Raw genomic sequence first — 22,778 nt, forward strand, 5'->3', positions numbered from 1 at the left:
GTAGTAGTACTTGACTGACAATATGATACTTATCTTGAATTTCACGAGCACTTAAGAACATTAAACAAATTCTTTATTCATATCTTATGTTTGTTTTTCTTCCTATGCACTATATTTGGCATGAAATAACAATAGCAGTTTCTCCCATATTTTTATGAACTTTTTAGCATCTTTCATTAGCTGGGTTTTGCTCATGCTTTTCCCCTTTTAAACCCAAGTAATTGAATTATTTACATTATCAGTTTGCCAGGTCGATGCTGTGTAAATGGAAAGCTAATATGGTTATATTAGCACATTAGGAGGCAGCAAATACAATGTTACTACTTGCAATTTTTTAAGGCAGCAGAAAGCTGCAACAAAGTTTCTGATTAACGACAAATATGTACAAGAATTGTACACACAATTACTATTCTATTCAAGCACAAATAACAATAGTACAGCAAGTTACAATCTGATTTCAAAAGTCAACACTCTGTTGATTCCTGAACAAGACAGACACCTGCTTTCTCACACTCCTGGAAAAGGGTTGGATCCTAAAAACCCCATCTATAGATAGCTCTGGGTCACTGTATGTTAACCTTATTTTAGAGCACCCATGCACAATTATGAAAGAATCGGTAGCAATACATCCTATGCCTCAACTGGCCTTGACATCCTTATTTTTGTTGCCCACTAGATTGCGCCACAGATACTGTCCACTAGCCATGTCCACGAGGGTCCAGAAACCCAGTGAGACTTTATTGCATGCCTGCAAGAAATAAATCCTTATTAAGACACAACACAAATAAAAAATCCTATTGAATTCAAATCTACTCCATTCTGTCCGAGAGATTATGTTGTGAAAATAAGGGAAACACTCATAAGAGCATGACAAATATTCAAATCCAAATATGCAGGCAACACGGTGTACAATATGAGAGAGAGCTTGAATTGTAGAGTATCAATTATGGGGCATATTCTGTAATCCTTCTGTATGCGCATTGACAAGGAATCAGATTAAACTAGACTCGATATTCAAAACTTCAAACAATAAATAATATACATGGTAAAACAAACGTTCCTTTTAAGCTCTGAATCTTACAAAAACCGAATTGGTATCTGATGTCTGGTTTAACTATGATCTAACAGACTAATTGTAAGTTTGAAACGTTTGCGAGCGAGTATTGAGAATATTCCAGCTTGAAGCACATATACAAATCTTGAAAATGTGGTTGCGATGTCCGTAAACTGTCATAAACAATCCATAATTTTAATTCAGCGAAAAACAAATGCAAGCTCATTCCTTTCCCAAGCACTCAAATCCTTTTTCGTTGGTTCATTTGCGCAATGGTCCATTGCAGGGAAAAAAAACGATCTACTACTGTTCAAAAACACCCGACTCAACTCCTTCTGTTATATTTGAGCACAACCCATCATTACTTTTTTTCTAAAATCCACTCCACTGCCCTAAAATCCAAATTCGTTTTTCATGCCATTGAGCATGGCCCGAAATCCACTCCATTCCCCAACACCCAAATTGTTTTTTTCACGACATTTGAGTATATCCCCTGTTAACATAATCTCAAAACTGTGGTTAAATCTTACCGAGGGCAACCCATAGCCTTAACCAAGATATGCCCACCAGAATAAATCATATCGCCAAACACCCAATTTCATATTATTTCCAAATCGATTAGGAATTTGTTCAATTCTTCAAAAGGATGCAAATCTTCCCCAATCTAACCAAATGAGTTCTGCTGTTTTCTGATCAAATATAGCAACCAAAAAGAAAACAGAAAAAAACTAGGAGAGAGACCAAGAACTGACCTGTGCAAGAGGCCTTGATTTGTGTGAAGCATCACCGTTCTCGTCATTGTGATTGCCAAGATCGTCCATCTCGTCTTCCTTTGAAGAGAAGCTCTTCCATGCCAAAAATCCGGCCAAACTCGCCGACAGAAATATCAAAATGATACGCAGAGGGCACATTTTCAGGGATACCCTCAAGAAAACCTCCTCCTGATCAAAAAGAAACTGGGACTACGTTAGGGAATTAAGGTTGTGGTTGGTGTGTTTCTTTTGGCAGAAAGTGAAAGGGAAAGCAATATGGATGGCACTGGCACGCAAGAGGAGTGGGTGTAGTGATGATGATATGCAGGTGCATTATATGCCAATCAGATAGCTTGCAAATGCCTTTCTTAGTCAACGCGCAATTTGAAAATTTATCAGTTCAGAAAATACCCAAATGTAGCTCTCATCCGTTGAATTTTTTTCTAATTTTTTGTGTGATCATATTCCACGCGGAGATTCCAGCAATGATAATATCTCTCTTCTTTTCACACTTTGAAATTTAGTGACATAATGGTAATCCCTTTCCTGCCGAATACGCACAAGTCTGAAATACTGGAAATCCAGATGCTCTGTAATTAATGAGACCCCCACTTTCTTTTATTGTTAGTTCATTGCATTTGCCGTCATATTGTTATAGAATTTTGTGTGGAGGATTAGGTAGAGATTTGTAAATGGATTGAGTCAACATGATGCATCACATATTGATTCATTGTAATTGATTTTATTGTAATGTCTTTAGTGAGCTGACTTACACATTTGGTCTTAGGTTTTGGTATATATGTAAGATCTCATTTGTGAGATTAGTGTGAGAGTGGAAGAGGAATATAATAAGGTATATGCGAATATAAGCAGAGATATACATGCAGACATCATTCAAGATTCAAAGAGGTTTTGAAGAAGGCAAATCAGAGCTTAACCGGTACTGAATCCAACATATGAAGATGCTATTTTGAGCAGTACATTATCATTGGATTTAACCATCCAATTGTAGTCAGTGTGACTCCCATTTTGTGATTGAGCAGTGAGCTCTAGACAGTTGGCCTTTCTGCATTTGCAGACTCCATATTGTACATACATACTATCTGCAGTAGTATCATCTGATTGTGTGTAAGGTTTCTCATCGTGGTTTTTTCCCCTTATAGGATTTCCACGTACAAATATTTGTGTTATGTGTTGTGGATTTATTTGTTTTTTTATTTCATGCATTAAACTTTATCGGCATTACAATTAACTGTCAAAACTATTTACCAGCATAAAGTTTGGATAAGTTATATTTGGTTTGAAATTAATAGACAACTGATTCACTTCCCCCTCTCAGTTGTCTCCTGGACCTAACAATTGGTATAAGAGCCTAGTCCTCTTTTGCAGAAGTTTAACAGCTTGAGGAGATTCTATGGGAACTAGCTATTTCAGGAAGAACAGTCCGAAACTTGATGGAACCAACTATGGTATATGGAAAATCAGAATGGAGACACATTTGAATTGCATTGGAAAAGACATATGGGATGTTACAAAGAATGGCTATGTTGGTCCTACTCAAGGTCAACCTAATCCACCAACATTGGCTAAAGATGAAGAAAATGATTACAAAGCAAGAGAAGCACGTTTGAGCGCATTGTCAGATCAGCAAATCATGGGATTATCAATCTGATCTACTGCTAAAGCTATTTGGGAGAAATTGGAAACATTGAATGTGTTGGCATATGCACACTCCAATGAGACATTGTATGTGATTGAAGGTTTTGTCATTGATGGCAACCTTACAATCCTATGGCACCGGTAAGGCATTACACTGGCAAGTTAGTGCACCGACATCAATGATCAGACTCTACACCAACACTCAAGACACCGGCACCGACACCGACACAGAGAAAGGAAGTATACCGGCACAGAGGCCGACAGGATTTTGTTATATTATATTTTGTTTATTATTAACTTCGTAAGCCGACTTGGCATGTTGTAAAATGACTCTTATATATAAAAGAGATCATTGTAGACATTTTGGTAGTAAGGAAGAAAGTGAAGGAAGTGGTGTATGCAAAATATTAAGGAATACCTATTATGCGAAATATAGGGTAAAGGGTTTATGTAAGAAGCAGAGCAGCAACCGGTACTGAATCAGGCATTATAGATGTTATTGTAAAGCAGTACAAGATACTAGATTTGTATAATCCACATTGTAAGTCAGTGAGACTTCCCATTTGAGCAGTGAGCTCTAAGTAGTTGGCCTTCCTGCATGTGCAGGCCCCTATTGTAAGTAATATTCTTTTATTGGCCAGTAAGTGGATATTGTGGGTCACAAATCCCACCGAGGTTTTTTCCACACCGGGTTTCCTCATTAAATCCTTATGTCATGGTGTGTTTTTCATGTGGATGTTTTTAATTATGTTTATTGCATTATTTCTTGCATATCGGTACACTGTTATAATATATTCTGCATGTTTTAAGATAAGAAATTTTGTACACTGGTTAGATATTGATTCACCCCCCTCTCTCAGTATTTGTGGGAATCCTAACAATTGGTATCAGAGCCTGATCCTCTATTTTTAGAATCCTAACTGCTTGAGGAAGATCTTGACATCGGTAAAAATGGAAAATCTGATGAAGCAACTTGAAAGAGCTCTTTCAGACTATGATGCGGAGAAATTGAAAAATATCAAACTAGAAGATGATTTAAGGGCAGCTCAGGATATCATTCAGGCACTTCAAGAGAATTTTACTGTTGCAAGAAATAAGAGAAGAGAACTTTGTGAAAAGATGCAAAATGAGAATGATGAAAAGGAATCACTTAATGATCCGATAAATAAGCTGAAACAAGAGAACATGACAACAAAGAATGAGATGCAGGATATGACTATGAGATTTTGTAAAGAGATTGAGGATAGAAAGAAGAATGAAGACGAATTGACCAAAATACTAAGTGATGCAGCAAATGAGAACACAAGACTTAGCTATGAAAATGACATGTTAAAGACAGATCTGATGCACACTTAGAATGACTCCAATGAACTGATGAGACAGAAAGAGGTCTTATAAAGAGAACTAGAAACTGCAAATCAACATAAAGAAAAATTCAAGAAAAGCTCAAAGGAACTTGGCACCTTGTTGAAGAATAAAAAGCCTAAAGGTGACACTTTTGGAATTGGCTTTGAAGTTGGTGAAAGCTCCCATACTGCAAATACTGAAGACATAGCAAACCGGTAAGACAACCTAATGCTTATAAATTCAATGGAAAATGCTTTAACTGTAATAAGTATGGTCATAGAGCAAATGAATGTAGATCTAGAAATTATCAGAATATCAACACACCCACCGGTCAATGTTCAAAATATAACAAAGTTGGTTACAACTCTGATAATTGCAGAATGAATGTGAGATGTTATGTTTGTGGAAGATTTGGACATTTATCCAATCAATGCAGAACATAAACCGGCATAGGTTATGGGAAAGCTATTCAGAAGAATAATGTAACTTGTTATGCATGTAACAAGATTGGGCATATTGCAAAATTCTGTAGAAGTAAAGGATCACCAGTAGACAACAAAAGTTCTAACTTGAAAGGTAAAGAAAAGGTTGAAGAGGTTAAGCAAGAATTCTCAAAAAAATGGATTAGAAAGTTGATCTAAATATTGGGAATACTCCTCCACCGGTAGAACCAGTCAATGCTTCACCGACAGGACAAAGTGATGCTTCACCAGCAGGACAGAGCAGTGCTCCACCGACAGGAAGTTCTTCATCTACTTGAAGAAAGTTTCCTTGAGGGTTTGACAATCTAATAACACATGTACTATTATTCCCTCGATTAGAGATGAGAAGTTGAAAATTACTTATTATCGGTAGACAATGTTAAGTGAATACTTAACCGGCATGCATTTAATATGGTAGATGGCAAAAAGACACTATAAATTTGAGGTTTTGGCTCCATTTCATTTCACTAAGATTTCAAACCTACGAAGAGCACAAAGATTTTGAGCTAAAGCATTTCGAGCAAGAGGCAAGAACACTTCAAGCAATTATCCATCCTAAAGGCAGTAAAAGGTATTTTATCATGGCATCCACCTCTACAATTGAATATATAGCAAACCCTACTATTGTTGAAGTTATAAAAAGACCTAGGCCCATATTTCAATTAGTTCCCGAGGTAGCAAAGAAAGATGATACCTTAGGTGCTTTTTCTCAAATTCCTAAAGGAGTTGTTTATGCTGAAGACCCCAGAATTTACATTCACTGTAACATTGAGGAACTAGAAGATGAAGAGATTAAAACAATGTTTAAAATTGTCATATGTGATGAATCCAACAATGTAAAAGATGAACACAAGATCATTGAAACCCTAGGATTTACAGAGATCCTTAGCATTCCTGAATTTCCCAAGGATGTGATTAGGATAGTCTTAAGCAGGGTACATGGTGAATTTTTTTGGTTAGATGCAATTCACAAAATCACTAAGGAAGCTATGAAAGTTGTCATAGGGTTACCAACCACCGGTAAAAGGCCAAACAAAACCAAGAAGGTTTCCAATGACCTAGTTACTCAGTTAACTGGTGCCACATCCGACAGAAGGTCCTTAAGAGTAAATGATGTAACAGATATTAATGTGAGATTTATCAGCATGATATTAGGATATAAAGCTACTCATGCAAATATACTTAATTCAATTTCAAGTTTATGTATTAAGAGTGCTTATGATATGGTCACAGATAATGCAAAGATTGATGTATGTGAGTGGTTGAAGGATGAATTAATTGACAACTTAGGCAAGATTAAGAAGGACAAGAAAGGAACTTTTAAATTTGGAAATCTGTTAGTATGTCTGATGCTACATATAACCAAATAGGTTCCCGGTATAGGCTACAAAGAACTTGGATATGATATATCGGTAGGTAAATAGCTAACAGAACTATTCAACAATATGGGAGAAGATAAGGAAAACAATATCCATGATTTCTTACAAGCACTAAAGGCCAAAATGAAGAAAAGAATCAGGTTATCACAAAAGATTATTGACAAATATAAGGATGAAATATGCTTTGTAATAAAAAAGGATGAGATCTGGATGGAAGCAGTCATCCTTAGGACTGTTTGGGTAATAGAGATGGGCTATGAAACCGATGATCATATAATTGAAACATATGCTAAAGCACTTTTGGAAGCCCCTAAAGAACCTAAGGAAGGAATATTTGGTAGTGCATAAACTATTGAAAGTCAAATAAAATTAAAGAAAAGAGTAAAAAAGGTTGAGGCAGTTGTAAGGAAAGGTTTTAGGCAAGCAAAGGAGATCAAAGATAAAGTAATGGAACAAACTGGTATAACAGAGGATGAGTTAGAAATTCCACAACCTGAAACTCACCTATCATCGGTAGGCACATCTTCAGAGAATGACATGCCTGCAACTTTCAAAAGAGTTGTAAGAAAAAGAGATCCCTCATCGGCAACCACACCCTCACCTAGGAGGACAAGACAAAAACAACAAACAGTGAGATCTCCAGTAAGAAATACTACACCAAAGAAGAAGAAATTGACACCCAAGAAGAAGAAGAGGACAAACAAGGACTTGACCCCTCTTGATATACTGTTAAATGAAATTACAGAGAAAGGAAAATTGAAGAATATAGAGAAAATATATGACACTCTGACAGCTGATGAAAAAGAACAAGTAGAAAACAGTGTTATATTGCATATGGATATGTATAAGAAATTTTTGATAGAAGTAGTAAATGAAGTACCAGATGAACTATTTAAAAGACTAAAAGCAAGAAGACAAGCAGTAGTAAAACTTGACAAGAAAATAAAGATAGAAAAACTACTTGTTGTATATCTAGTGAATTCACCCAAAGAAATTGATGACTTAATTGTTGAAGCCAATCGGTCAGTGTTTTTTACTGCACACTGGCACATTGCTTTGATGGTTGGAAGAGTTAATGATGTGACTGAGGAGACATAAAATGCATGGGACATTTTCCTAGTGGAAAAAGACAAACAAGAAGAATACATGAGTCACAAACCTATAAAGGTATATCAGAAAGAAAGAGACAAGGGTAAAGGTAAAGTTGGTGGACCACCCAGTATCAAGGTTAAAGACAACTTACATCCACCTCCTTTGATTACTCCATCAGTAAAAACAACAGTTACAAAAGATCAAACGACAGTTGAAAGTATGGATGTAGAGGATGTTAATCCTAATCCCAAAGTCTTATATACTGTGGATGTTGATACTCAAAAGATCAACATTGTGGTAGACAAAGATACAGCTGATAAGACTGAAATGGCTAGTGAGCCTCTGGTAGCTAAGAAAACTAATAACACACAGGAGAAATTGGCAGATGACAAAGAGAAAAAGGTAGAGACTCAGACTGAGACTGAGACAATGCAACAAATAGAGAAACAAATAGAGTAAAAGACTCATGAATAGGAACAACAACAAGAACAGAACAGGTTCATAAGGAAACAGTGCCACCGGCTACTGAGAAAGTAGAAAAACCATTGTTTAAGGAAATGCAAACAGAAACATACCTACCAGAGGTCAATACAAGCTTGGTTACTTCCACTGGCGGTACTTAGAATGTAAGTTCATCATCAGGCTACAAATCAACTAATGTGACTGAGGTACTATTGGATTCAATTAAAAAGATAACAGATTGCAGCTCACAAGCTTATAAGGCAATAGATGACACCATACCAATTTTGAAGGTAATTGCTCCTAACTGTAATATAGACAATAAAGATTCTTTAGGACAACTTGATACCTTGTGTAAATATATCACAGAAAACATTGAGAAAATAAAGGAAGAGACATTGAAGGACAAAGTAGAAATTGAAAAGCAGAGATTCTTTGATGAGCAGATAAAGAAGTGTACTAGAAATTTTGACACACTTCTACCTAAACTATGTAATTTATTAAGAGTACAAAACTCTATACAAAGACACCTGTAAGACAAACTTTTTGACTTTAGATATTGATAAGAAAATGAGCAAGGTACATGATGAAATCAACAAACTTGCAGATAATTTTGTTAACTCACCTGATACATTATCAATTTTTGAACAAAAGATAACAAATTTTGAGGAAGAATTACTTAAATTTGAAAGAGAAAAGGAGAGAATAGTGAATAAGGTAAAGCATCTAAGATTAAAACTGAGTCCAAGATTGGACTATTTAGCATCATTACAGAAGGAAGTATCTAAGGCACTAATACAGGGACAGAAAACACTGGCAAAGCATTTGTAGCATCTCACCAGTATAGTTAAAAGAATAGAGACAACAATAAGAGATAGTAAAAAGTTTATGGAGAGTATAAACTTGATTTTGGCGGATATATTTCAAATTGTAACTACCCAGTTACAAGGTTGAAACTACAAACTCTACTGACATCTTGACAACCTTTGTCATTGATGTCAAAGGGGGAGTAGTGGGATAAGAAAATTCAACATCACAAGAATCATATGCTCAGGGGGAGCACACACATTTTTGATAACATTTTTGGACTTCACATTTTTGGATACACTTTTAAAATTTCTCATGAGTGTTGCCATCAATGTCAAAGGGGGAGATTGTTAGCATATACACACTCCAATGAGACATTGTATGTGATTGAAGGTTTTGTCATTGATGGCAACCTTACAATCCCATGACACTGGCAAGGCATTACACTGGCAAGTTAGTGCACCGACATCAACGATCAGACTCTACACCGACACTTAGGACACCGACACCAGCACAGAGAAAGGAAGTATATCGACACAGAGGCCAACAAGATTTTGTTATATTATATTTTGTTTATTATTAACTTTGTAAGCCGACTTGGCATGTTGTAAAATGACTCTTATATATAAAAGAGATCATTGTAGACATTTTGGTAGTAAGGAAGAAAGTGAAGGAAGTGATGTATGCGAAATATTAAGGAAGACCTATTATGCAAAATATAGGGTAAAGGGTTTATGTAAGAAGCAGAGTAACAACCGGTACTGAATCAGGCATTATAGATGCTATTATAAAGTAGTACAAGATACTGGATTTGTATAATCCACATTGTAAGTCAGTGAGACTTCCCATTTGAGCAATGAGCTCTAGGCAGTTGGCCTTCCTGCATGTGGAAGCCCCAATTGTAAGTAATATTCTCTTATTGGCCAGTAAGTGGATATTGTGGGTCACAAATCCCACCGAAGTTTTTCCTACACTGAGTTTCCTTGTTAAATCCTTGTGTCATGGTGTGCTTTTCATGTAGATGTTTTTAATTCTGTTTATTGCATTATTTCTTGCATACCGGTACATTGTTATAATATATTATGCATGTTTTAAGATAAGAAATTATGTACACCAGTTAGATACTGATTCACCCCCCCCCTCTCAGTATATGTGGAAATCCTAACAGAATGAAGGTGATACCACAGTCAAAATTGCAAAGTTGGAATGCTTCTGGGCCAGGTATGAAAATCTGAAAATGGAAGAAGATGAAAGGATTTATGCATTTATGGAAAGAGTAAATGAAATTGTTTTGGGTATACAATGTTGTGGAGGATCCTTAAGTGAAGATGAAATTGTTTCTAAAGTTTTAAGAGTTTTGCCACCGGCATATAAAATGAAAGCAACTACTATAAATGAATTAAGAATAATGCCTAATGCATCAGTATCTAGAGACACTTTGGCTGGAAAACTTTCAGCTTTTGAACTTGAGGAATTTAGTCCTGTTGCTACAATTAAGACAGATTTAGCTTTCAAGGCATCATCATCATCTGAAAAATATGATTGGAAAGCATTTTATGCAAGAGAACTTGAAGAAATCAGAAGGGAGAATGAAGAATTGGAAGAGCTTGAAGCACTATTTGCAAGGAAAATGCCTAAAGGTCCAGTTGGAAGTAAGTATGAAGGTAAAGCACCATTTAAATGTTTTAACTACAATAAAATTGGTCATATGGCATCTAGGTGTCCTGATAGACATGCAAGATTGAAAGAGGAAGCTAAAAGGACATATAAGCCTAACCCTAAATATCAGAGATACAGATTTAAGAAGAATAGAGACAAATTATGCTACTATGCTGATGAAGGAGTTACTGATGATTCTGATGAAGAACTGACAGACAATGGATGGGTTTTTGTTGCTATAACAGAAGATCAACCAACACCTACTGTTCAACAGGTAGAGTAGGCCTTGGCAGCTAAAATTGAAGATACGGATTAATGGATCATTGATTCTAAATGTTCATATCATATGACTGGTGATAAAAGTAAATTCTTAACCTTTTAGGAATACAATGGAGGTCTAGTAAGATTTGGGGATGACAAAGCTTGTTTGATCAGAGGAAAAGGCACTATATCTTTTGATGGTAAATACGATATTGATAATGTTTACTATGTTGAAGGTTTGAAGCATAATCTTTTGAGTGTTGGTCAATTAGTTGAAAAATGATTTCAATTACAATTCAAGAATGAAAAATGCACAATCATGAACAAAACTGACTTGGAAATTGCAATTGGTAATCAAACTAGAGGTAATATCTTTCATTTGAATAACAATGAGAAAGCATCCTTGGTTTCACATATTGATGAAAGTTGGTTATGGCATAAGAGACTTTGTCGTGTTAATTTTGATTGCATTGTGAAAATCAGTACAACTAAGGTAGTAAGAGATTTACTTAAGATTGTTAAACCTCACAATTTGGTATGTAAGGACTGCCAATTTGGAAAGCGAGTTAGAGAAACTTTTAAGAGTATTCCAGAAAAATCCAATAATGTTCTTGACTTAATTCACACTGATTTATGTGGTCCAACAAAAACTAGAAGCTTACAAGGAGATAGATATTTTATGCTAATCATTGATGACTATTCTAGAATGTGTTGAGTTACTTTTCTTAGGGAGAAATCAGAAGCTTTTGGGGAATTCAAACTATTCAAAGTGATGGTAGAGAATGAAACCGATAAGAAAATTAAATGTTTGAGATCTTATCAAGGAGGTGAATTCACATTTAAGGAATTTAATACTTTTTGTGAAGTGAATAGAATTAGAAGACAACTATCAGCACCTCGGACACCCCAACAAAATGAAGTTGTGGAAAGAAAGAACATAACTATTCTGGATGAAGCTAGAAGTATGTTATCAAAACAAAATCGACCTCATATATATTGGAGAGAAGCAGTGAGTATAACGGTTTACACATTCAACAAAGTTCACATCAAAGGTGAAACCGGTAAGACCCCTCATGAACTATGGTCTGGTAATACTCCTACTCTTAAATATTTTAGAATATTTGGAAGTAAATGTTATATTAGGAGAGATGGGTACATTGGAAAATTTGATCCTAGAAGTGATGAAGGAATATTTATTGGTTATTCATCTAAGAGAAAGCCATATAAATATTTTAATAAGAGTACAGAAAATCGTTGAGAGTGCAAATGTGAAGATTGATGAACAATTTAGAGGTAATTCAAGGTACACGGACTCTGAACTGGCAATAGAGATAATATCAAATGAACCTACAATAAGTACACCGGTACAGAATGTTGATCCAATCACACCGACATTATCTGAAAATTCCACAGTGACTGAAGAACAACAAGAAGTAAAAACACCCTGGTATGTAAGATTGAACCACTCTGAAAGTCAAATAATTGGGAACAAATATCAAGGTGTTATGACTAGAGGAAGACTGGCAAATGAAGAGGTGTGTTTAATTTCTCAAATTGAACCAACATCAGTTAATGAGGCATGTGAAGATAAACATTGGATTAAAGCTATGGAAGATGAATTGGAACAAATTGAAAATAATAACACATGGACATTGGTTCCCCGACCCGAAAACAAAAATATAATTGGAACTAAATGGGTATTCAGAAATAAACTCAATGAAGACGGTAAAGTAATAAAAAACAAAGCAAGATTAGTGTGTAAGGGATATTCATAGAAAGAAGGAATTGATTATAATGAAACCTTTGCACTGGTAGCTAGAATTGAGGCAGTCAGATTATTCTTAGCTTTTTGAAGCACACAAGAACTATAAAGTATATCAAATGGATGTTAAATGTGCATTTCTGAATGGTGATTTTGAAGAGGAAGTTTACATTGAACAATTCGATGGATTTTCATTAATAAATGACAAAGATATGATTTGCAGGTTAAGGAAAGCTTTATATGGATTAAAGCAAGCTCCTAGAGCTTGGTATGCTAGATTGGACAAATATCTTTTGAAGATTGGTTACAACAAAGGTAATGCTGACAACAACTTATATTACAAAGTGACTAATGATGACATCTTGGTTATAGAAGTTTTTGTTGATGATATAATTTTTGGAGGAGAAGATGGATTATGTAAAGACTTTTCTAATAAGATGCAGGAAGAATTTGAAATGTCTATTATTGGGGAGATAAAATTCTTTTTAGGATTGCAGATTTCACAAATTGATAAAGGTATATTCATATGTCAATCAAAGTACTTGAAGGAATTACTAAAGAAATTTGGCATGGAAAACTCTAAACTGGTAAGTACACCTATGACTACAACTGATAAACTATCATTGAAAGATGAATCAACACCTGTTAATCCAACAAGATACAAGTCTATGATAGGAGGTTTATTGTATTTGACACAAACAAGACCTGATATTATGAATGCAATATGTATTATTTCAAGATTTCAGAGTAATCCTAAAGGAAATCATGAGCCAGTAGTAAAAATGATTTTTTGGTATCTACAAGGCACAACAAATCTTGGTTTATGGTTTCCTAAAGATGAAAATTTTGATTTATGTGCATACACAAATGCAAATTGGGCAGGAGATGTAGATGACAGGAAGAGCACCACTGGCAGAGAATTCTTTCTTGGTAGCAGATTAATTTCTTGGTTGAGCAAGAAATAGAGTTGCACATCTTTATCAACAATAAAATTAGAATATGTTGCAGCAACAACTAATTGTACCCAGGTATTATAGATTAAGAAAATGTTGAAGGACATAAAGGTAAAATGCAAAGAACCTTTAACCATTTACTGTGATAATATGGCAGCAATTGATATATCTAAGAATCCGGTATTTCACTCAAAAACTAAACATGTTTCTATCAAATCCAATTTTCTGAAAGAGAATGTTGAAGCAAAAGAAGTGAAATTGGTTTATGTGAATACTAAAGAGCAAATTGCAGATATTTTTACTAAGCCTTTGCCTAAGGAAACTTTTGAATATCTCAAAGAGCAGCTTGGGGTTATACCCCCACCGGTAAAGACTTAGACAGTTGATGCTTGGCATCAAACCGACATAATTAACAAAGAAATCTTTTTCCTGGATTTGATGAGGAGAGCTACTTCTCAGGAGGAGTAGTTGGATAAATTGATAAGTTGGTATTTTGTAATAAATGTTTGAATCTGGTTTTTTTATTGCTTTGGCATTTGATGTCAAAGGGGGAGAGATATCTATGGAAAAACACATTATCTTTTGGGGAGACATTATTCCTTGGGGGAGAGATTGTTACTCTCTGTATCTGTATTTTGATCTCTGGTTAATGATCTCTTTGGGAGATTGTTGGTTTTTGGTTTTTGGTATTTTTGTTTTGGCACTTAAATGGTTTTTCCATCTTGTGTTGCCATCAATGCCAAGGGGGAGATTGTTGATATTTTGGATGTATTGCATTGGTTTTGTCATTGATGTCAACATTTGTCAACACTTATCAACACTTGGAGATTCTTGGGTATGTTCACCGACATGTTCAGTGACTTATGCACAGTCATCGATATCTGGTTCACTGACAGGTTATACTATTCACCAGCACTAAGGATGACTTGAAGATTACTTGGTTATGTCAAAGACATTGTTTGGTCACTTTGTTTTGGTGATTTGGTCATTGATCTAATTGGGTTTGCATATTTGCTGTTATCGGCAAATAGGTCTAGGTTATGGACCAGTAAGCGTTATCTATTCCAGATCAGCATGACACACTATGAAGATGATTTGTTATTATTGTAAATGCATTGAGCCGACATGATGCATCGTATATTGATTCATTTGTAATTGAATTTATTATAATATCTTTAGTGAGCCAACCTACACATTTGGTCTTAGGTTTTGGTATATATGTAAGATCTCATTTGTGAGATTAGTGTGAGAGTGGAAGAGGAATATAATAAGGTATATGTGAATATAAGAAGAGTTATACATGCAGACATCATTCAAGATTCAAGGAGGTTTTGAAGAAGGCAAATCAGAGCTTAACCAGTACTGAATCCAACATATGAAGATGCTATTTTGAGTAGTACATTATCATTGGATTTAACCATCCAATTGTAGTCAATGTGACTCTCATTTTGTGATTGAGCAGTGAGCTCTAGCTAGTTGGCCTTTTTGCATGTACAAACTCCATATTGTACACACATACTATTTGCAATAGTATCATCTGATTGTGGGTAAGGTTTCCCACTGTGGTTTTTTCCCCTTATAGGGTTTCCACGTACAAATATCTATGTTATGTGTTGTGGATGTTATTTGTCTTTTTGTTTCATGCATTAAACTTTATCGGCATTACAATTAACTGTCAAAACTATTTACTGGCATAAAGTTTGGTTTACCGGTATTATACATTAAGTTTGGATAAGTTATATTTGGTTTGAAATTAATAGACAACTGATTCACCCCCCCCCCCCCCCCCCGATCTCAGTTGTCTCCGAGACCTAACATCCCCCTCAAAGTGGAATATTATTATCAAGTATTTGCAACATATTTATTGTTATATTATTATTGTGCAAGTTATTTCATTACAAATAATTTTATTAATAATTAAAGTTTAATTACATTAGAGTATATGGGGCTTCTTCAATGCCCAACCGAAGCATAATAGATAGAGTCGAAGCTCAAAGTCACCAAAATAAAACCCAACAATCTACAACCATAATGAACAAAGCCAATGAATATATTGACTGAGATAACAAAACCCCAAGGAAATTATCAAGAACGAGCCACAAGGGCCAAGGTGGAAAGTCAAACAAAATAGATCCTCCCTAAGAGAATACACCAATAGAGCTAGAAGAAGCTGAGGAGGTCGACCAAAATATCAAAAAACCCCAAAAAGGAACATCTTACTAGACTAGTTTACTTCCCAATAGAACTCATATGAGGAAACTAAAAGAAAGTTAAGGTAGTGAAACAACTTCCTACACTAACCTTGAGAGGAGTGTTTTGCAAACTTTTTTAGGTATTTATAATATTTATAGAAACTTAGCAGAAATAAATATAAAGAGCATGCATACCACAACATAGTGATTTATATAGGGAAAACCTTTTTCAGGAAAAAAACCCACAGGGGCTTCATTGGTTAGGCAATATTATATCACGTGCATTCATATTGGGGGGTTTAATATCCCAAAAATGAGGGTGCAATATATTTCATATTGGTGAAAATAGGGGGGCTTTTAATTCTAGCTGTGAAAAAATATTGTATGCCAAAATTACTGGTGTCAGTTGATCAATCAGAAAGACAAGAAATGAACAACCAATGAAACAAATTAGATATAAAGACTAACTTAGTAAACTAGTTAAACAAGCAAATACTTCTATTGGTTAAGAGATTTTGTTCTCTTTAAAATATAACAATGACTCTATGCCCACACAATAGAAAAAACTATCAATCAATAATAGGATAAGTTGAAATTATTTCTACAACTTTCCTATGAATTTTAGAGGTACAATTCCCTTTTATGATATAATTTTAAAGTTTTTCTAGGGTGTGATTTTAACTAGAAAGCAAGAAAGACAAAATTTCTAACTATAACAATCATAAAATTGATGAGTGAATTTTCTCTAGATCATTAACTAGTCATTGTCATATAATACTTCACAGAAAGATGAACATCATATAGAAATGAGTGTATTAGGTAAGACAAGCTTTAAAACAGTTCATCATATGAAAACTTAAATAGTAAGCATTCACATAGGAAGAACACATAGATTATCCATATTAGCACAAAGTCTAAGTATAGATAAACCATTCTAAAGTTTCCATATTTAGAAAGAAACTATATAATCCATTTGCATTTCAGAAAACAACACCAAGTCTAATATTTTGAAAGTACTCCCCCCCATTCTATCTACTAATCATCCATTTTTATATCTTATCAAAACTTTTCCATTTCCAAGAAACAGTTTGTCTTTTCATAACGGTTTTCAAAATGATTTTCATGAACATGATTTTTAGATAAAACAAAACTTACTAGGACTAACAAAAACCATATCATAAAAAATCGTCGGCTCTAAACCTCCTCCTCTTCCAGTACCGAGTTTTGACTAGCTATCTATCTGTTGATCATTTATGCTTTCGTCTCCTCTTCTATAAAGTCCCAGAGGACTATCGTGTTGATGATATAATGTTAGTCGGTCTCCTTCAAGCCAACTAAGCAAATCCAAATGTGTGAATGACATATTGACCTTACACATTTTGTGTTACAATTATCTATTTAATTATGCCTTATACCTTATTCGATGTGCATGATTAATAAGCTTGCTAATGATATTCGATATATGTATAAGCCGATTGGTCATTTGTTAATAATTTGCTAAGTGGTCGACTTATGTTGAAATTCGCCACCCTTCATTGGGTCATGATTCTTTGTAGGGTGTCGACCCTTGGGGAAGCATAACCCTTGACATATATAAAGGAGATTATATTTCTCCTCCTTGGCATCAGATAATACAACAAGCAGATCGACATTCTATGACAAACAATCAACGAACACATACAACAAGTTTGATAGCTACAACAATTTGATATCACAGTCTATTGATATCCATTCATTACAGTTGACATTCATTTGTGGCAGAACAAATTTCTTGTGGTATTTTGTATTCATTCATGGCAGATAATATTCATTCTGTGACAAAGTGAAGTCATCTTTAGGAAGATTGAATATCCACAACAAATCGAGTTATTACATCAGTGCAGTTCATATTTCATGTATTGTCGTGTATGGTGATTTATTGATATCACCATTGATATTATATTGTGATCAAAGTACCAATAAAGTTTTAAATTACCTGCTTATTCAAATCTAATTGAAATTTAACATGGTACCAGAGCAGGCATAGGAAAAGATTAGATCAGATTCATAGAAGCAGGGTTATCCTTCATTATTTCCTTCGAGTTTGATTACATCTATCAATGTCAAGATGGTGAACAGACTTAAAGTTGAAGGCAGACTGGAGCATGCATCAAACTTCATCTCTTGGAAGTTTAGAGTTATGCTTGACTTGAAGGAAAATGGATTGGACGAATTTGTGGGGAAAGTGGTATCAGAACCAACTAAAGATGATGAGAAGCTTCAATGGAAGAGAAAGAACAACAAAGCAAAGAAAATGATGGTTGACTTTGTGAAAGATCACATTGTGCCAAATATCTCCAAGTTGATGATGACATATGACATGTTCAAAACATTAGAGGTGTATGAGATCAACAACACAAGTCGAGTTCTTGCATTGAAGCAACAACTTCACCACATCAAGATGACGAAAGGAGAATCCATCATCTCATACTTCATGAGGATTATCAAATTGAGAGATCAACTCTCTACCATTGGACACACTATAGACAACAAAGAATTAACCATGTTGGCACTTAATGGTCTCCCTTCATCATGGGAGTCATTTATACAAGGGATAAGCGCAAGATCAAAACTCCCTAAGTTTGATCGATTGAAGACAGACTGCATTCAAGAAGAGTCAAGATTGGCTACAAGAGGCATTGGCCAAAGCTCTACAAATGAAGACATTCATGTTCTTGCCTCTCACTCCTCAAATAAGAAGGGTAAGAAAGGACATTTCAAAAGGAAGAAAGATAAGGAATTCAATGGTGCTCCTACATTCAAAAGAAGGAAGAATATTTCAAAAGTCCAATGCTTTAGATGTGACAAATATGGTCAGTACGCAAAAGAATGTCCAACTAGGCCTATGCCTCAATCTTCCATTGCGGATGTTGGTGAGACTCTTCCACAAAAGGATTCAGATGGATTCATATTCTATTCAGCCCTTTCAAGTAATGTGCCTACTGACCATAATACTTGGTTAATTGACAGTGGTGTATCTCGCCACATTACTGGATTTAGAGGAAATCTAAATGATTTGGTGGAGAGAAATTAAAATGAGCAAGTGATCATTGGAGATGATACTAGTTACTCCGTTAAAGGAGTTGGGATCTCCTCTCTTCACTTAAATTCAGACATTTCCTTACAATTGAATGATGTACTATTCATTCCAAGAATTAAGCAAAATCTTGTCTCCATATCAGCCTTGAAAGACAATGAATATTGAATTGCATTCGTAGATGGCAAAGTCCTTGCATGGCCAAAGAAATCAAACATCAAGATGACTCAAGTCATTGTAGTTTGACATGGATGTCTTTACAAAATTTGAACTCATCCTCCTCAAGCCTTACATCATGAATCATCAAGTACTTGTGAGATTTAGCATAGAAGATTGGGTCACCTTCACTTTCGTGCACTACCTACAATGGAGAAGATGGTTACAGGCCTTCCAAAACTCAACCAAGAGCATGAAGGCACTTGCAAAGGTTGCGCATTGGGTAAGAATACTGAAATTACATTTTATAGTAGTGAAAGTAGATCCAAATATATTTTAGAACTCATTCATTCAGATTTATGTCGTCCTATGTATGTTGTATTCTTGATTGGATTCTTGTATTATGTTATTTTTATTGATGACTACTCGAGAAAGACTTGGATCTATTTCTTGAAGAGTAAAGAATTTGAAGAGGTACTTATGAGATTTAAGGAATTCAAAGCTCAAGTAGAGTACACCTCCAGTAACTTCCGTAATTTTTGCATTGAAGATGAGATTAAGAGGGAGTTTTGTGTTCCCTATAATCCTCAATAAAATGGTGTAGCGGAAAGGAAAAATAGAACTATTGTGGAAGAAGCCAAAGCCATAATCCATGATCAAAATCTTTAAACTTCTTTTTGGGTTGAGGCTTCTAGAACTATGGATTATGGCTTTGGGTGAAGCTGGATGTAAGTCATTTGAGATGAAGGATCTTGGTTTATTGCACTACTTCCTTGGGTTAGAAGTTTGGCAAAAATCTGATGGGATCATTCTGAGTCAAGGGAAGTACACCATTGACATTCTAAAGAGATTTGGTATGATGGATTGTAAATCCATGTCCACAAATATGGATACCATCTTACATAAGTTAAGACAGGCTGTAGCTATTTCGGATATGGTGGATTCTACACTATATAGGTAGATGATTGGGTCTTTGATGTACATAGTCAATACTAGACCAGATATTTGCTATGCACTGAGTGCACTTAGCCAGTTCATGTGTGAACCAAAGAAAATGCATCTAGTTGCAAAAAAACATATTCTGAGATACTTGAGCGACATAGTTGGATATGGCCTGAGATATTCTTCTGATATGGACTTGAAGCTGCATGGATATACTAATTCCGATTGGGTAGGGTGTGTCACTGATAGGAGGAGCACCTCTGGTTGTTATTTTAGTTTGGGTTTTGCGATGATTCCTTGGTGCAATAGGAAATAGTCTTCAGTGGCACTAAGCTCTACAGAGGCCGAGTATATTGCAGCATGTGTGGGAGCACGAGAAGCAATTTGGTTTCAAAAACTTCTTGTAGGATTGTTTGGGCAATCCTTAGAGGCTACAATTATCCATTGTGATAACAAAGTTGTGTAAATCTTTCTATCAATCTCGTGTTTCATGACAAAATAAATCATGTGGAGATAAAGTATCACTATGTTAGAGACATGGTGGAAAGCAATGCTATTTAGTTGAGATACATTAGTACTAATGAGTAGATGGCAGACATTCTCACCAAGCCTCTCTCCAAGATAAAGTTTGTGTGCTTTCAAGATAAGATTGGTATGGTGGAGAATGCGGCCCTAAAGTCTCAGCATCAGTGATCTATTTATATTTTATACTAATGCATTCTTCTCTTTGAGAGAGAAGTCTAAAGTGTAATCTCTTGTTAATGCATGTCTCTTTGAGAAGAGATTTGAGGTGAAAGCCCTTATTTCCACCCTTTGGGATGAGACATGGTGGATCCACCCTCTGGAATGAGTTATGGTGGATGCCATATGTGTGACACCATGACAAAATCATGTGAGAGAGTTTGTGATGATTTTCATGTACTTATGTGTTCACCCTTTGGGTTGAGCCATGGTGAATATCATTATGAGGTGACAATCTCACAATGATGAACACTTGTGCATTTTACCATCATTGTGAGGTGATGATCTCACAATAATGGTTGATATCACCATGAGGTGATATATATTCTTACACCATCCATGGGAGAAGCCATGATGGTTGATATCATGGTGAGGTGATATCTTTCCTTTCCACATATGGGAGTAGCCATTGTGGTCAAATATCACAATGAGGTGATAATCTTCCTTCATACACATGAGTGTAGTTATTGTGTTAGTCATCACGATAAGGTGATGTGACTTGTAGAGATCAAGAAGGATTCCACCCTAGCTAAGAGGGAGTGTTGATGATATAGCGTCAGTTGGTCTCCTTCAAGCCAACTAAGCTAATCATGATATGTGTTGACTTTGATATGCATGATTAATAAGGGTAGTTGAATGCGTTGATGATATTTTGTGTTACGATTATCTATTTAATTATGCCTTATACCTTATTTGATATGCATGATTAATTAGCTTGGTAATGCTATTCGGTATATGTATAAACCGATTGGTCATTTGTTAATATTTGTTAAGTAGTCAACTTATGTTGAAAGTCACCACCCTTCATTGGGTCGTGATTCTTTGTAGGGTGTCGACCCTTGGGGAAGGGTCACCCTTGATGGATATAAAGGAGATTATATTTCTCCTCCTTGGCATCAGATAATACAACAAGCAGATCAATATTCTACAAGAGAATCAATGAACACATACAACAAGTTCAATAGCTACAAAATCTTGATATCATAGTCTATTGATATCCATTCATTACAGTCGATATTCATTTGTGGCAGAGAAAATTTCTTGTTGCAATATGTATTCATTCATGGCAGATCATATTCATTATGTGATAGAGTGAAGTCATCTATAGGCAGATTGAATATCCACAACAGATCAAGTTATTACATCAGTGCAGTTCAGATTTCATGTATTGTTGTGTATGGTGATTTATTGATATCATACATTGATATCAAATTGTGATCAAAGTACAAATAAAATTTTAAAATTACCTGCTTAATCAAATTTAATTGAAATTTAACATGCCAAAAATTCAACTTCATCTACTATGAGTTCTCGGGTGAGGTTGGTAAGGTCGAAGAGAATATCATCCTGCATCTATTCAACATTCGGCTGTATGAGGGGGCATTTTCTCTTAAGCACCATTTTCTCCAATATCTTAAGAACTAATTACCAGGACTCCTTCCAGAAGTTAACTCTTGCTATAGGAGTCACTCGTGATTTTCAGCTTGTTCGGTAATCTTCCTCAATAAAGCAACAATCTTTCTATATCTGACAAAATCGGTTTGTTGCTTCCATGCAAGAGCATGCAACCCTTGAGTAATGTTTCCTTGCTCATTTTCTAGCCAATTCAAGTTTGGATTATCAAATGGAAATTTGTCATGATGTAAGACCATTCCAATAGGGAAAGCTCATGATGACATAGGTTATCTTAGTCAGCTTTTCAAAAAAAAAGGAGGCATTTATTTCAATTTGCAGAGAATAACGACATCAAGAATTATCACTCGTGTCGCCACCCTTGCATGCCTTTAGTTGTTTAATTGTTTAATATCATTAATAATGATGGTACTTTACAAATCCCAATTGGTTTACCTTTTTGGAAATTGTGCATGGCGATGGGTAGTTTAGAGGCGAACAAGAATATAGTCTAAAAATCCTCGATATTTCGATATAATTGGGAAGGGTTATCGGGTGTTGGGAAAAGACAGGAAGTAGGAAATGCAAAGCTCATTGCTCATCACCTGATAAG

At 35.2% G+C, this 22,778-nt stretch overlaps 1 protein-coding gene across 1 annotated transcript; it reads right to left on the reverse strand.

Annotated features, from left to right (window-relative positions):
- Positions 1 to 368: 368 nt before the first annotated feature.
- On the reverse strand, positions 369 to 2,424 carry LOC131041984 (uncharacterized). The gene is made up of 2 exons (XM_057975269.2): positions 1,807 to 2,424; positions 369 to 748 (listed from the first exon to the last, which is right to left on the reverse strand). Exons 1-2 carry the CDS (start codon positions 1,963 to 1,965, stop codon positions 638 to 640), a joined length of 270 nt encoding a protein of 89 aa, XP_057831252.1. The 5' UTR covers positions 1,966 to 2,424; the 3' UTR covers positions 369 to 637.
- Positions 2,425 to 22,778: the final 20,354 nt, after the last annotated feature.

This window comes from Cryptomeria japonica, chromosome 1, assembly GCF_030272615.1.
Source record: "Cryptomeria japonica chromosome 1, Sugi_1.0, whole genome shotgun sequence".
Lineage (NCBI taxonomy): Eukaryota > Viridiplantae > Streptophyta > Pinopsida > Cupressales > Cupressaceae > Cryptomeria > Cryptomeria japonica.